Here is an 18,467-nt window from a genome sequence, read left to right as displayed (position 1 = left end):
CAAGGATTCATTCTTTGCATTCAGTAAAAATTATGGATGGGAAGAATTCTGATAGATCTTTTCTGCATAAATTTATATTGTCAATTTGAGCCACTCTGTTCTTCAAAGCCAATAGATGCCTTGTCAGACAAGCCTTTCAAGTCAGTGGTAAAGAATAGATTTGATGGATACCACAACAAATGAGAATAGCAAATTAGCTATAAACATTTTGTATAATCTATCAATTTGACATTTTAACTCATCATTTTAACATGGCTGAAAACCGGAGCTTTTGGTAATGTCATCCTTTCACAAAGTTATCTTATGAATCAATAATGTTATGATCAGTTGAGTCACTAATAAGATCAAAACTCAAGATGAACTGTATTTGAAGACCAAATCCGGAAAAAAACATCAAACACACCTAGACCTTTATCAACTGAGAAATATTTTTAAAAAAATTCTTCCTTTTAAGAAATCTTTCAAACCACCAGCAGCACGTTTAGTCAACACTGTGCACTTTCCCCCACTATATTGAAATTTATTCTTATATGGACAGAAATATCACACGGTAATTTTTAAAAATTTATCCCTATCTTTAAATTGAGGATGTGTTCTATTGCCAGCCAGATCTTGATAAAGCGGAAAGTGGTTAAAGTTTAAAACCCCCTCGCTGTAAGAGCCCCATAACACTACAATTTCTCCGATAACAGATCCTTACAATTATGCATTGCTTTTACAAAAATTGTCCCTTTTTATATCATCTACTTCAATTGCAAACTTTCCTGTAATAAAATTTCTCTCTTGACTTCTATTGGTGATATAGATACCTTAGCTATAGCTAATGTGGGCCATTAAATTACCTGGGCTTACACAACATTTGAGGACTGTAAAGCTTTGACCAAACCTTGAATTTCACTTGGGCTTACACTCCCTCAGGACATAAAGGAAGTTTTCAAGGCTAAAGGGCAACGATATGTACCAGATGAATAAATAGATTGTACAGATGAATAAATAGATTGTACATGTTACCTACTAAAGACACATGTTCTATCTGACTACACAGTTAACCAGAGGAAAGAGATATCTACTGCGGATTCACATCACATAATGAGAGATGTTCATCATCCAGCTAATGTTGTTCATCATCTAGCTAATTTCACACTAAGCAACAAACAGACATCTGTCTGACAGGAAGTTGATAACCTGTTGCTGACATAAAACAGCTGATGAAGTTTTGGAACATATCATAGAAACTAGAATATAACTATAGAATAGCATGCAAGTGTCATCATCATCTATCCGTCTTGTAGCCTGTTGTTACTTGCCATTTGTTATATACCCGAATCCATCTCAAGGTATACAAACAACGACATGCAACATTTCTTGTCTTCATCCATATCTGTTGGTTGCTGTTGACTGGTGCCTAGTAACAGTGTATACAATCTCCAAAAACAGTATACAACAGGCAAAATGCACCTTCCATTGTACAGATGTTACAGATCATTTCATTGGATGAAAAAGAATACCAGGATGTTGGACAGTACTTTCATTGTGTAATCAAAGCATCATCCATAAATCATACAATTGAGCAAAAATCAATATATTTTATAGCTACCTTCACCAAAAATATATTCAATACATTTTTTCTGTTATAATTTCTGAACCAGTTGACACCTGAAATTTGAGATGTCACAAAATAAAAATAGTACAAAATGCCTCATCAATGACGATTTGATTACACTAAGAAATCTGAAAACAGAAGTTTGTTACCACATAAAACACAAACAGATTGGTAGCCATGCAACATAGAAAGTTCAATGTTAAAAATGTTGTTAGTTTTTGTTTTCTCTCAAGCTTCTCGGAATACAAATGGGACACTCACCACAATATGAAATTAATGATGAATAATTAATACCATTCTGTTGCTATCTGGTACCATCTGTTTGCATGGAGAGAATACATTCAGCTGAGTAATAGTGCAGGTGTGTGGTGCAGAATATGGTCGATTTAGCAAACTCTGAGGACATCTTTACCTGACAGTATTAGAAGAGGTAAATCAGTCTAATGCTATCCGGTAAGATGCCACCAGAATCTGTCCCAATAAATCAGTGCTCAGTGCAGTGCCAGTCTATACAGAGGCTTCATAATGGAGACATCAGAACAGTGTTTCCTCAACAATATTCAATCTACTTTTAACTTAAAAAGAAGTACCACTGGCAATTCACATGGGTGTGCAATGCCACGCAAGCCTTATTCACGGGAGCGCGGCAAAACTAGTTTTCAAGTTTGTTTCACTTATCAATCACTGTTCAAGCATGAACAAAATATATCCTATAAAAAAAACCTTAAACTGACTAAGACACATTACAATCAAATATAAATGAGGAAGTTTGCTGATGCAAACAGCAGATAATGTATTTATCTGACAGACCAGTTACATTCACCAGCAAATGCACATATCACAGAAATCCAGCCTTCAGCCTTCCTTTTCAAGAGCACTTTGAAAATTATTTTGTCTCACGAAGAGAAATCAATAAGAAAACTGAAAAATGACACCGACAACTGTAAGGTACCCACAATATAAACACTTATTAAAGGGTTTTTAAAAAACATTCACATACATGAAAGCTGATTTCAAATACACTATGGTACAATGAATACCCAGAATGAAAATGATGAAAGATTTCCTTTTTGTATCCAATAATTTCATACTGAAAGAGTGAACATCAGATCCCTGCTTTATTAAAATTGAATCTTTCTCAGTGACAAGAAGAGCCATATCAATACCTTTAATCTACCTTTAAGGAGACTCAATTTCAAATTTTGATAAATCAATTCAAGTGTAACAAAACAGTCTTCTTCAAATCATTTTATCATGGACAGAGGGGAGAGAATCAGACGAGTAGATGACTTTATGGGACCACAGTTTATCAAATCTCACCTTCTATTCTCAAGTCAAACAAACTGAAACTGCTCTCATCCCAATGCATGGCCATAGATCACTTCATTAAAAGGATTCAACGTCACATTTGTCTTTTCGCCCTCAAATTGACACACATAAGATTAAATATCCTTCCTTGTACTACACAGTACACAGGAAAAATCTCGAAATCCGGCAAGTAATTCACCAAGCATAAAGTAGTTACATGCTTGACTAGTTTATGAGAAAGAGTTGCTAAATAAATAACTTGAGTAACATAATTCCTAAGCTTTTATCATGCTGAATGGCCCCACAGAATTCACCCATGCATGGGTATGGTTACCATGCTGCAATAGGATATAGGATATCCAGGGATTCACATCCACGCTTGACAACAGAAGATAACAGCCCTACAACAATGAACTTTCCATCTGAATGAGCATTTAATAAAGTCACCTCAAGATAGTCTCCATACTGGTACATCAATGCAGATGAGGCCCTTTCACAAACTACCTTGTCTTTTTCTTTATCGTTTATTCTCAAGTGGCATATGGTGGTTTGGATCCCCCTAGCTATTTAATACAGGTATCGGTAGATCAAACGCTTGCTCCACTTCAAACACACCTGACTGCCCGCCACAAATCGTAATGGTGAGGCGTGGTCTAAAATTTGCCTCATTGCTAATTCTACAACTTCATGATATCATGCAACCTTCAGTTTTACATCACTTGATTAAGAAGAATGATTGACTTCGTAAGAGCAGTTTCATCTCTTGAAACACCTTGCAACCCATATACCACCAATTTTATGCAAATAATGTTTATTTCTGAACCTGAAGTTATGACAAAAAGAAAAGTTATTATATTTACAAATGTGTCTATCAAAATCACCCACAAAGGGGGTAAGGATTTGCTTGACATGGATACACAAGGATCAATGAAATGTATGTTCTTTGTAGCAACCCACAAATTTAAACAAAGAAATACACCTGTAAAAACCACCTTTGCCACTCCAAGATTACTAACAAGATAACAAGAGAGAAAATCAGGTAATTTTAGTAAATGTGGCCCTTACAATGTCAATGAAATAACATTTTACACGTGAATATTTCACCTGTACAGTTTTAAATGTGTCACAACAAAGGAATTCTATAGGCCATGTACACAGCTCATGATATACATTTACAATGCAAATAAATCATCCTTTTTCCCCTCAATGTTTCTTGTGTAAATAAAAACCAAAGAATTTCACAGTAACATATGTGAAGTTTGTGTTTTACCAACAAAGAATACACGGACTAAAAACTCGGCAGTTAAGAAATAGACAAATATTGCCTCTACAAAAATTCTTATGAACAACACACAAACATTTACACTTGTCGTTTATATCTTTAGGTATGAGCAATTTAATTTTCCTGCAAACACAAAAGCCAAAACGAGACCTTTAACCCAGCCATCCTGTGTTTTCTTTTTGGATTAAAGTCAGAAAAACTGTCAAACCATCAATGACTTCCATACATAGAAGCAGAAAAATTGCCTAGATACCTAACACAATTACATGTGTTCTAAGTACTTGCACTTACTATAACTTTTCCTCCACACATATTACCTGTATATATTTTTTTTTCATGGCCTTTGTTAAAATCATGTACATCAAATAAAGACAACATCAAAGGAATTCATGTGATACCTGATTTACATTTCATAATTTACCTCTTGCAATCACCTGACAGGGTGTGGCCCTTTACACAAACTATCACAATCATCGCAGGAAATTCACCTTCTCCTCACAAAAATTCATTTTCCATGGTATTCAAATATACACGATATTGAAAATGTATATTTTTTCACATTACAGGAAACATTGTTCAAAAAGCACCAGTGTAACTAATATAAAAAAAAACCCACGTTGTTTAATAGAAATTCAATCTTCCCCATTGTACACCTCAGATGGTTTTGCATTTAAATGGAAAAAATTTAATGTTTGCCTTCAACATATAAAACTAAGCTTGAGCTGAATTACCTTGACTTCTCAGCACAAAGTGCCGTCCTCTCATAGGACAAAGCATCACAGCCATAGAGATCCGATAAGAAATCACAGGTCCCTTCTCCACTCAATGTTAACCTGTACTCAACTTCTCTTTAAAATGAAATTCGCCAACAATGGTCGTGGGTAAGCAAGGCCTCGTTTACTCTTTGGATCAGGTGAAATGTTTGAGCGCTAGGTATATTATGCTATGAAAATCTCCTAGTCAATATTGACCCAAACGTCATTAAACTTGCTTCAACAACTGCGGACTTAAGTCAATGAGAACACAGTATTGTTCAGGTTTCCACAGGGCACAGTTTATGACGGAAGGGTTTGAAGTATCATACCCAACCTGAATTTGAGAAAACACAACAGAAGAATTGTATTTTCTAAGTTGCAACAAAGACCTTCTTTAGCATGAACACCCAGCTAAGGAAAAGAATAAGAAGCATACTAAAATATGAACACATTACAACCCTGACCAACCTTCAAGATAAGCAGACTCATAATTCATAAAAGGTAGCAAAATATACATACAGTCAAGGGCTTATGCCAACATCATCTTAGTACCGGCACACATTGACAAAATACTGCTCATAAAATATTGATTCCAAACCTGACTGGGATTTTCTTAAAGACAATGTCTCTGCATTTTGATCATTGGATCAATACAGACAGGAAACAAAAGAGTCCTGTAAGAGCTGGAAATTTCACACACACATCCATGTACACACTGAAGTAAAGGCACACATACTTCTTCTTTAGTGTAATCATACAGTACAGGTAAAGCTATTGAAGCACATTTCTGAAGTGCTGAATCAAACACTATAAATCTTGTTTTTGTTGACTCTGCATGACTGTAGGGACTCCAAATTGCACGAAACACAGTGTAAGATAAAAGCTTCTGTATCTCTGAATCATAATCAAATTTTTTTCTCTCTAAAATACCAAGAGCATGACTTTAATAGTAAAATGTTGAAGAAGTAGTAGTTTATGTTTGGTTGGTTTTATTTCTGTTGAAAATCTATAAAAATAATAATCATAAAACTCAGGAAACCCACCCTCTCTTACTTGCGAACAGAACATACCAAAAGAGAAAGATGCCATTGGTCAAGAAATCAATAATCTGTAGATAAAGCAGGACTCTTCTTCTAAAAGAAATATGAAGTTTTAAAGTCATTAAATCTATCAAGAGAGAAGAGATAACTCCTTGTTTGAACCAAATATTTGTCAACACTGATAACAAAGAAAGAAGTGCCAACATAAAATAATCGGTGCCACACCGTGATCGATAACCAAGCACAGGTATAGCGGGAATAAATGGAAGCTTTTTACCTCCCTGGCGATCACTGATCCGCCATCCACAATCAGGGGGGGAATGATCAACAACACCTCCACATAAAGTACGTAGAACATAATTAATCATAAAATAACATGAAATTGTCCAAATTACCGATCAAACAACAAAAGTTCAACAAGTTTTTTTTATTGTGCAATAGATCACAAGCATGTCATCTCAAGTGAGACGCATCGCTCAGGATTTCCTTCTACAAGTTTAATATCAGTATTTGTTTGCCTCTCTCATTATGTATGGAAATATGGAAATATAAATGTTCAAAAGCAAAGTTTGAATTCCTTATATGATTGTGGCAAGATTGGGGCAGAAAAATCCATTAAAATTCATTTAGATTTTGACACCATTCTCCAATCACAACATGCCATATTGAAACACCAGACAATTTGCTATTCACCAAATTCAACTTCTCCATGGCATCATCGTCAATCCTCCAAGGAAGAAAGAGGTTCAATTTCTTCCGTAACAATACACAAGATACAGAACCATAATTTTCTTACATTTTCACCCAGATATGTTATTCCTTTAAAATTGCAATGTGTCAACATTAGCCTGACAGAGAAATATCTATACAATTCACCAAAAGACAATTTCAGAATATTAACTGTGAAATATAAACATAATCTAGAGATCAGGATGTGATAACATTTCCATACAATTCCCATATTCATCATGTTCATTGTCTAAACTAAACATGCTGGCCACAGTGAACCATAAATCTTTAAACTTTGTGTTTACATCATGTACATGCAGAGGAAATCAGTGTTGAACTTGATAAAGGTAAAATTTTGTGACATTACAGACATTTACCACAAATTCTGATGATTACACAAAGTACCGTGGAAACATCATTGTTCATGGGGGATTGATGTTCATGGATTTCATGGGTCACTCTTACCCACGAAATTACGTGTCCTCGAACATTTTTTAAACAAAGTAGAGTTATATCTCCTTGTGACAGCGTATCACTTTCACACGAAAATACGTCCCCACGAGCCAGCAAAATTTTGCTTACCCACAAACATTAGCCCCCTGGCATGAATAAAAATTATGATTCCACAGTAATCAATAACTTGCAGTCTTCGAGAGAAATCTACACCAAATCAATGTTAACTCAATTACAGTACATACATGTAGTACATTGCACATGTATTGAGGCCAAAATCCAACAGACATGAACAAAACTCTCATCTAAATTATTTCGGATTGGATTTTTTCCTGTGTTATCTTTAGGGATCAATGGCTCTTAACATAACTTTTAGGGAAATTCAACCAACATTTGAAAACAAAATCCTTTAGTATTAAAAGAAAACACAGATAAGGATTCAAATCTTGTATACCAATACTTCAAACTTGAATGATCATTGTTCTGTTTGTGCCAATGTGGAGTAGAAATATACAACCATAATTGAAATAGAGAAATATATACAGGTATATAACTGAAATAGTCCAATGTATATGAAGACTAATGTGTAAGGTTGTGTTGAATTCTTGTACAGCTACTAGCTTTAAGCAATTTTTAAAACAGGAATTTGACAGTTACCTATGTGCCATACACATCCGAAATTTTAGCTCAGAAGTCAAATTCTTAAACCCACTAAATCAAACTAGACTAGTTTGAAATTATGTTGCCATACCTATTAAACAATTTCCACTACAACACTACAAAACAACACTAGTCTACCCGATACATGTACAAATGAAGGTAAATTTTTCCTTGGCACTAAAATCAAGAGGGAAATATATGATTTGGTTTGATTTATCAACGGTTCAATTTAAACCATATTCTTTTTTAAAGCAATTCTGTAATCTATCAATATAACACATAAAAATTTCATCTCGACATTGGAGGGCTTGAATATTATTCAAAGTGGTACTGTAACCCGAAAATGAGACAGCAGACTCCAAATTCACAAGACAATACCTCAAAATAGACACTGTTTTCCCTCTGCCATGACAGCCATTATACCCATGATCAGTAGGCACCAGTAATGATGGAATATTATAGCAACACAGTCTAATGGAAAACACACAAAAGCTTCCAGAGTTTATATAATTTTCCTCAGTCCAGTAGCCACCACAATGGAAAAGCTGACAGGAAATTAATCTACTTATTGATTTTATAAATGATACATTGAATATTCACTGGACTTGCTCATTGTTATTCACAATGAAACGAGTTTAGTCACCACAGGCAATTCTATTTCATCAACAATTCATGATTACAATTAGACAAAGGTACAAACACATTCAGGCCCTATTCTCTATGATGTGAGAATTAAAAAAAAATAAATTATGTAGGTCAAACATTATTATAAATCAATTACATGACTTGATTAACACAATGATTTAGTATCTAAAATTTAAAGAGTAAAAGAAAAAAAATTAACACCCCCCCCAAAAAAAAACCCAACCCAAACAATTTACAGCAAACTATCAGTACTCCATATGGAAAACCAGTAATTTATGCAAAATTGTAAACATTTAAAAAACTATTATATGTATGTATATCTGTTGCACATGAATACACAATGTTAAGTAACATATAGTAATATATACAGAACTATCAGTCTGATGAGTGGTCTTTAAATCACATTAAAAAATTATTTTTACACCCATTTAAAACTAAACTAATACCTTAAAATAAACCTTATAGGACTGGATATCATTGGTACAGGTACTGATCATCATATGGCAATGCTATCATAATTTTTCTATCCTTAATTTTTTGATTTACAAATAATCAAGAATATTGACATTGAATTTCTATTACAATAACAATCCTATCAAAACAGAAAGTTATGCTCAAGGAGTAGTCAGTACACTGCATCTAGAGTGCCTAGCTGTCTTGCAACTTTGAAATAAAATTCCAACACCATCTATTACAAAAATTGCCTACCTTTCCATTTACAGTCTGATAAGAGAGGAAATCAATGAGCTCATTATTTTTTCATTACAGCCTTCTTTTAATAACATGGTTACATTATACAAATCAATGAGCTCATACACCATTTCATTAAAACTTTCTTTTAAAACATAGATACATAAAAAATAACCCATTCGTAACGTTTCGCATAAATTACAAAAGAAAAAACAACGTAAATTAACTGAAAATGGCATTAGCAGTTAATTTACGTAAGAATTGAACGGAATTAAAAAAATCTATTTTGTACCTGTTTATCTTTCTTAAATTTTAAGAACGCATCTTGGAGACTCTCTTTCTGTTCCGCGCCCTGAGAGAGGTCAACAGTGAAGGCCTCGCACTGTTTTTGTTTGTTTATTCCTTGTCCGGATTCTTCCATGTCGGCCATGTTGATTTCTTCATTACCGCTAGTTAGTTAATATATTATCAGCGATACTAGGCCTATGTCAAGGTTGAAGAGCGTAACAAGTTCAGTTAAACGTACATGTTGAACCTATAGAACATGTGGGCACACATATTTGATACATGCCTTTACCCGTACAATTTGTTTAGAGGAAACCGCCTTGGCGATTTCAAAACATTTCCAACGTGAGCCAAATGCAAAATGATTTTCTATTGGTCAATTTTCCTAAGTGCTTTACCAATCAAATAGAAGAAGGGTTGGCCTATTACAGAATTTGGACTACGGGCAATAACTCTATAAACTAAATTTATTATTAAGCAATAAATGCTATATTTGTCTCTTATATGTTTTGGATGGGTTTTTTTTTTAAACCTTTTATTTTAAATTTCTTTTTTAAAGTTCGTTATTTATATTAAAAACTACCACAAACTATTTTAATGACATTACATGCATCGATCGCGTTTCAGACCGATTTCATAAATCATAAAAAAAATGTCGAGTCACTCTTGTGACAACAAAAGAGAAATCCTCCAAAACTCTCGCTTCACCTCGATAAACACAAATGGATAATATAAAATTTATGCATCCAAACAACCGTATCCAGTACATTATACAGGACAACCGACGAACCGTAAGCCTACCAGGAGATCAAGACACAGCTTGCATGGAGAAAGTGAAGAAATCATAGCTTAATTTCAGCCCAAAACACATATATAACATAAAATGAATGAACAGTTTTGTATTCTATGATCTGTTCCTTTCAATTGTGAAACTGTCTGAATGGCAGCTCTAAGTTTCAAGGGATCGGTCAAAGCTCCCACAATCAAAGTTCCCACCCAGTGTTTCGGACTGACTAGAATTAGAAAGCCAAGCTATCCATCGGCCGATAAATCCAACGCTCTTTCTTGGAGTTTCCCCACTAACAACTACCCTGAGATCCAAAAATCACAGCAGATCATAGTTGAATATGATCCAGAAATATATTTGCAAATAGAAAAACATCGATTTACGCCCCGATACATTTTGTGGGGTATTGTATGTGAAATAACTCCCACAATCAGTTGATACAAATTAGACATTCATTGTTTGTGGCCCCTCCCTCCCCAGCCGATGATTTTCCGCCGAGAAATTCAATCTACATCACCTGAGGATACTAGTTAATGCGTGCACTGTTGTTCTAGAAACAACATTTGGACCCTGGTCGGTGTACGTATTATCAAGCAGACATCTTGGTGTCAAAGGTTACAGTACAACCGTGCCCACGTGAATTAATTTTGCACCCTCGAAGCAGCTGGGTTGAACTGGAAGCCTACCTCATCGATAATTCATGAAAACCGTACGTACTGTATCTGAAAAGTTTGTATCTAGCCAGGAGGATCTCTAGACCAATTAATTCCAAAGACAAGACAAACTCGCCGGACCCGATCGCCATTGCTCTCAGTTCAATTACCATACCACCGTGATTACAATATGCATCTCTAGTTTTATTAATTAATAAAACTGATCGATGTTAGTGAAAAGTTTCAGTTTGACTTCCTACAGATTTTAGTAGGTAAACTTGAAAGAATACATTAAGGTACACGAGTGATTAATCGAGTCTTTTATAGTTGTCAAGCTTTTTTCCCCTTCCATTTTATTTTTCCTCCTCATCCTTTTTTCAAACTTCATCATCAGGGGAGGAAAACATATTTTCTTGTAAATCGCTGTATCGCATGCAGTTAATCAGATACTGAATGTTAATCAAGGTGTTTATTATTTGTACAAACCCTAAACTTGATGAACCTTTACTAGTACACAAAGCAATTAAACGTGCGAGATTCAAGAAAAAGTGTTTTGGTTTCTAACTCACCATGACTTAAATGCCATGACATCATGAATGCAAATTCACAAAAATAGAACGCATTTCGTTCGTGTCATAAATTGTGTGAATACCCATCCTATGTTAATCTTTTGCCAAATCACAAAATACATAAATATGTACACGTGTACTTTAAGTATATAACCATTTGTAAGCGAAGATCTTTTAAAAACTAAGTATGAATAAATTAAAAACCAGTCGATTCCTTACCCCGAAAATTGCATGATACATGTAAAGTAACGCGGGAATATGACGTAACACTTAGCTATCGATAATTAAGGCAATGCTTGAAGAAACTTATAGAGTGAATACGTATGAATTACAATAAAGTCTGCAGCATTAGCCACAACCTTAGATATTATACAAGTTATGACAGAAAACACTAGCGTTGCAAACTTGTTCTCAAAATGTCATGTACTTCATAGTCACAATGAGAAGAAATGTCTTAGAACACTTTTTCTTTTGATGGTGCTCCAAACTTACCCCTTTCTATTGGTTAGGCGGCCATGACGAGTTTCTATGACAACAATCGCATGGCGTTGTTTCAATGTGCACATTTCTGTTAACAAACTGCGACAATTATACATCACCATCTTAATATCTGTTACAAGAGAATAAAAGTGTAAATATTTTAGAGGAATTATATTTCAAAAAAATTTGGAAAAAGATTTTTTTTTGTTGGTACAAATGATGGATCTACGTTTCTAATGCAAGTAGGCGAAACGCGAATCTATCATGTAGTGCATGCATTTTTTTAACTAAGGAGAGAACCATCTATAAAAGATCATATTAGCACCTGTGATACGAAAGTTTGGATGGCGTTGCATATGCATATTAAAATTTTTGCGCCTACCAACAAAGAGAGTGAAATAACCAAATTTTTTGTACTTCCCACGACTTATTTCACAAAGCAAGGGAAAATAGACAAAATGAACATGGGAATACATACCTGCTGTTACGGTACCGGTGTACATTGGTGAACTGCATCGATTCAAAAATCAGACAGGTCATGAGGTACCCACTTTGCATCACTTCCGCTCCTGACGCTCACGCCATTTATATCATGCTACCCTTACTCAGCGAAGCAGAGATTCAGCTAATGTGATAGAATTTACTTAATTGCCGACATGTCAAAGAAAAATGCAAAAATCATCATCGATAGTTCGTCTGCGGTACGTCTTCCCCTATCCGAGCATGGCGGGTAGGCAATCGATCACTAGGGGTTCCATCGCAAAGAATCGTTGCTCAACATCTTGGTCAGCTTTCTCCAGTGGTACAGGATTCGTATTTTGGATATACCCTGATCTGATCAATAAAGTTCGTTAGCTACGTCATAAACTGAGTGAATTATGGATGATTCTTAATCAAAATTCTGTTTGATCAGCTACTTTCAAGTAACCTCATGGTCGGATGATTAAGAAAATACTTGTATAGTTTTCTTTGATTTCTACGGAAAATCTGTTAAACATGGTAACGATGAATGCAGATCACCGACGCGTGTCCAGATTCCAGACATACTGCTTTGGTTACATATTTTTGTTCTAACTTGTTTCATTGGTTGCCAAGGAGCCAGAAAAGTCACAAATCAACTTGTAATTACATAAGAAACCAGTCCATTAAATATAATTGCTGTGAATGCAGTATTCAGCTTTTTACCACATTAGAAGTGGTCATAAATAAGAACATACATTTCCACCCCTATGCATAATACTATGATCTGTCAGCTGTGTCTGGTAAGATAATTTACCAACTTTATGGCTTTCTATATGAAAAGCGATTTCATTATTAGTTTTTAATATAATGTATATATTGGTCACGCATGGCACTGTAAGAAAGCTTGTGAAAATGTGAACGATTTGCCCAAAAAGTCACTGCTTCAATAAAACGCGGCTTTCCCATCGTTCAGTGATCGTCTTTGATTGTGGGTGGGTTGAAGGTTGGATTTTTAACTACATGACATTGAAACCATGGAAATGATTGGTGATACTAGCTTTTTAAAACCTGACCAACTTTAATGTTTTTATGACTTTATCGTTAGAAATAAAAACTTTTAACTAATTTTTACTAAATTCGTTCATATCGTTACGAGACTCTGATTTGATAAATGAGGAAGAGGTTTTACAGAAATTGCTTATCAATCACATTTTATGTGAACATTTTCCCTTCAGATAAACAATGTTTAAGATAACACCATACCGAGTTGCGCAAACATGAAGAATTAGTAGCTAGAATGTTTATACACGTACTCATATTCTACAGGTGATTCAAAAAAATTCTTTGCTCGATAAGTAAAAGACATATCTATACAAACAGCTTCGAGATTAGGACTTTGAAAGACATAAAATATCCGTCTACAACAAACACCATTCGCTTGTTGCAGAACTTGTCTTGTGCACGTTTAGGCCTCGCTGACCACCTTCAGTGGTTGTGTTCGGGAGTTTTCCTACTCTGGCCTCTTTTGGTAAAATTTAGTGTGATTGCCTATGTATTTCTCTATGTCATGTTGATTGACCTATGAGAATAAATGAATTGGTAAAATTTTTGGAGAATTTAACAGTATGCTATATATATGCGGAATATGGCCACATTTGTGCGAGTAATGTGGTTAATTTGATTTGGATCAAGTAAAGTGTGAACAGTTACACATTCTCACAATGTCAGGGGTCCCGTTTCCATTCATGTCCGTTGGACACAGGGCCCCTTACGACACAATGTGAATTACTCTTTATTAACAATTTAGATCGACTGTCTCATAGTCTATATTTGGTTTGTTTTTTAAATCAAACACACTATATGATGGGTTGTTGGTTCTGTTTCTTCATCAACATTTTTTCTGTTGTTGAGATGATGGAAAATGGTTTAACAGTGTGTTGCATTGTCTTAACAAATAATTATCTATAAGTAATGTAGACTTGTCTCTTGCAAGATTGTACATAGTTATGACTGCCTTTCCGTTTTGTAAGATTGTACATAGTTATGGCTGCCTTTCCGTTTTGTAAGATTGTACATAGTTATGACTGCCTTTCCGTTTTGTAAGATTGTACATATAGTTATGACTGCCTTTCCGTTTTGTAAGATTGTATACAAAGTTATGACTGCCTTTCCGTTTTGTAAGATTGTACATATAGTTATGGCTGCCTTTCCGTTTTGTATGATTGTACATATAGTTATGGCTGCCTTTCCGTTTTGTAAGATTGTACATAGTTATGACTGCCTTTCCGTTTTGTAAGATTGTACATATAGTTATGACTGCCTTTCCGTTTTGTAAGATTGTATACAAAGTTATGACTGCCTTTCCGTTTTGTAAGATTGTACATATAGTTATGGCTGCCTTTCCGTTTTGTAAGATTGTACATATAGTTATGGCTGTCTTTCCGTTTTGTATGATTGTATACAAAGTTATGGCTGCCTTTCCGTTTTGTAAGATTGTACATAGTCATGACTGCCTTTCCGTTTTGTAAGATTGTATACATATTATGATTGTGTTTCTGTTTTGTTTCCATTACTGTGTACAGTACATTGCAAACCTGTGACATTTTCCAATCTATTTTGTGTGGTTCATCGTTTCTCATCGACCGTTTTTGGCGTTGTTAAATGAAAAAATGTAGGTTTTCTCAAACAAAAAGCTTTCGTTCCAGATATATAAGATCGAGGATATCTTAATAGTATTTAAGTTCAATCTTGCTGTCTTCTTCATTCTGGGTTTTATGGAGATGAAATATACTTGAAAATGTCTGTTCTATTCACGTAAAACCTTTTCGTATACTATTTCCTATTATCTTGATAACGTTTCAAATATTTACAGTCCGCGTTTTTCTATTTGTCCTGTTTAATTGCAAAGAATATGATGTAGAATGGATCTCGATGGAAATATTATTGAATAAAGGCATTCCTTAGAGATAGTTTTAAACTGTGTATTCAACCTTTCGTGTCAATATATCTCAAGAAATGAAATCTGTGACACTGTTTTGTATATATATGTGTGTAATTTAAAGAAGATTTCAGTATATTAGAAAATAGAAATATAAACCAAACAAAATTATGTCTAGTCATGTTTAAAGAACAGAGAAAGAGAGAAAACCTAAGGAAACACCACACCTTTTATAAAGTTATTACAAATAACTTTTAAATACAGCTAAAGACCACCCTACAATGAACCATCGCTATCCCAACTCCCACGCGGGAACCTGTTTTGCATACGGAAAAAAAATCGTTCGGTGTATATATAATTATATTTACTATGCATAGCTATGTATGTGAATTCGATAGACCGAGGAATGAAATTAAAAATGTTTTTAGAAGTTCATGTTACAAACTGTTTGTTCCGCATCAAAATGTTGATAAATATGAAAGCAAATCAGAATACCTTATTTCGTGGGAACGAATTTTATTTCGTGGAAACGAATTTTCAAAAAAATTCTTCCGCCTCGTGGGACCGAATCTTACTTCGTGTGAACAAAGTCAATTTCGTGAGAACGAATTTTATTTCGTTGCAACGAAATTAATTTCGTGGGAACGAATTTAAAAAAAATCTCATCCACCTGTCCTAAACAAGCCACCGTAACGCATCGACCGATCGTAGATTCCGATCTTGTAATCATTATTTATCGATGTACTCCGAGAAAACAGAAATTATAAACAAAATTAAATTAGGCGAAATTGATTACATATGGAATTTTCGATACCATGAAGAAAACAAATCTGGAAATATTATTACTTTTAAAGAAATCATGTCCTCTATATAGTAAACAATCTTTTAAAAAAGACATACACCTCCACAAGAAAAATAAACAAAATATCTAGTTAAACCTCCTGAAATTAATATGCATAATCTTTAAATCACCCTATATTTCACGCATGCCATACATTGTATATGAATATTAAATACGAATTTCTTTTTTAAAAATAATAAATAAATAAAAATAAAATATATCATAATTTAAAAAAAAGAAGCATCTTATCACACGGCGTCACGTGATCACATGACAGTAAACTACTCTTTTTTGCAAAAATATTCTAATTAATTAATTAAGACTCTCTTACTGAAAAGCCCATTACATATCCTTAGAATCTTACTTTTCTTAAGTTTATTGGTTTTCTTTGGAACGTCAGATTTTCTCCTATCGAAAGCATTCCGGCTTCTCCCAATTAAATACAACCTCCTTCTCTCTTCTGCTTGTGTCCGTTTCTCGACCCATGGTAAATTTGGAGGTTTTGTGTACCCCACATAGTCTTTCATAAAGGCTGTGGTATTTTCAAATTTCTCTGGTACTTCTCTTTCATAGGGAAATATCAGATCGTTTACGTATGCAACAAACATTGTATCATCACTGTTTTCCGACATCATCGATATGACGTCATTAACACAACTCTTTTCGCCGTCTAAATCATCATCTTCGTTCTCTTCATCGCGTTCGCTGGGATTGCTGGCACCATCTGACAACTGCGTGTTCCGTTCGATTGTTTTAGACTTCGATGAGGCAGATCCCATTTTTTTCCAATATCTAAAACAAAGCAAAATTAAGTTCGAAGCTATAAGTTTTGTAATACATATAGGCCTGTTGTCAATAATTTCAATTTCTACATTACCGGTACATTTTACAAGTTGTTAGCTACAGTATATGTTAAACTTGACCTTTTTGTACTCAAAGTCTATTTTTATCTATGGAAGGCAATACAACATCGGCAACACTAATGTTTGATATTAGTATACTGAAAATAAATGAAGATCTTTTTACACTTAGAATACGCAAACATTAGTAGTATTGTCAGTTTTAAAGATTGCACTTAAGTCTTGCTCAAAATTCAAGATGAAACATGAATAAAGGGATGGAATAAATAATTACTTTTAATTATTGACCTGGAAATTAAATTCCCATACAAGATTTCGGATTAATCACTATAGGCAGTGTTCTGTTTGAAAATATATGTATTTATAAATCAATCAATTAATGAATTGACACGTTTCCCATCTCTACTATCACAAATGTCTAGATACGGAAGCCGGTTGGTGCCAGGTGAGTACAATAAGAAGTACCTACACAGATATACAATGTAGTATCTTGCATGTTGTTCTCAGCAGCCGAGCAATTGACTTTTCTAAAAATTGTGCTACCTTACTTTGTTCCGGCTTTTTTGCGCATTTAGATTTTATACAGTATCAGCAAACTTGCACATAATTACTATATACATGTACTAAGTTTGGCCCCACCCTGAGGTCAGAACCCTTACCCCGAGTGTTTGGCCCCACCCTGGGGTAAGAACCCCTACCCCGGGGATTATGAAATTTACAATTTTGGTAGAGCCCTTCCTGCTCTACATCACTATGTATTTCGTTTTTCTTACACATGTGCGGTTGTAGAGAAGGTTTTTGAAAAATTGTCAATTTTGGGCAGTTTTTGCCCCGTTCCTAAAGGCCCCAAGAGTGCAGGAATCCTGAAATTTACAATTTATGTCCCCCTTGTTCCAAAGATGCTTCATACTAAATTTGAAAAGAATTGGAATGATAGTTATCAAGAAGAAGTTAAAAATTTCTATTGTTCATACATTTAATAACTGACCATTTTGGTCCCACCCTGATATCAAAACCCCCACCCTTTGCGTTAATCAAATTTACAAGTTTGGTAAAGGACCACCTGCTCTTTCTAAATATCCATTTAGTATAAATGGCACTAAAGAAGATGTTATTGAAGTGTTTTACACATAAACACTATTTAGTAAGTTTGGCCCCGTCCTGGGGTCAGAACCCCTATCCCGGGGATCATGAAATTTACAATTTTGGTAGAAGCTTCCTTGCTCATCATTACATACTCACTTTCTCTGCTAGATGCCCAAGAGTAAAGATTTTTAAAGAAATACATCAATTTTACAGTTTTTACTCCAAAATTAAGGTCCCTTAGGGTGGGGGTGGGGGTCATGAAATTTATAATTTCCGATCTCCTTCACCTATAGAAGCTACATACCGAATTTGGTCAAGATGGACCCAGTAGTTTCTGGGAA

General features: G+C 34.6%; 1 protein-coding gene and 1 long non-coding RNA gene across 2 annotated transcripts in view; one reads left to right on the top strand and one right to left on the bottom strand.

Annotated features, from left to right (window-relative positions):
* Positions 1 to 16,959, bottom strand: part of LOC125663645 (uncharacterized) — a 53,605-nt gene extending 36,646 nt beyond the window's left edge. The window contains 3 exon segments of the mRNA XM_056142557.1: positions 9,184 to 9,198; positions 9,458 to 9,621; positions 16,545 to 16,959. Coding sequence (XP_055998532.1) covers positions 9,184 to 9,198; positions 9,458 to 9,621; positions 16,545 to 16,959 — 594 coding nt within the window.
* On the top strand, positions 6,127 to 6,555 carry LOC130051255 (uncharacterized). The gene is made up of 2 exons (XR_008799695.1): positions 6,127 to 6,333; positions 6,430 to 6,555. It is a non-coding gene; the product is annotated as an uncharacterized LOC130051255 (long non-coding RNA).
* Positions 16,960 to 18,467: the final 1,508 nt, after the last annotated feature.

This window comes from Ostrea edulis, chromosome 1 (genome assembly GCF_947568905.1).
Source record: "Ostrea edulis chromosome 1, xbOstEdul1.1, whole genome shotgun sequence".
In the NCBI taxonomy this organism is placed as follows: Eukaryota; Metazoa; Mollusca; class Bivalvia; order Ostreida; family Ostreidae; genus Ostrea; species Ostrea edulis.
This window is presented reverse-complemented; position numbering and strand designations above follow the sequence as displayed.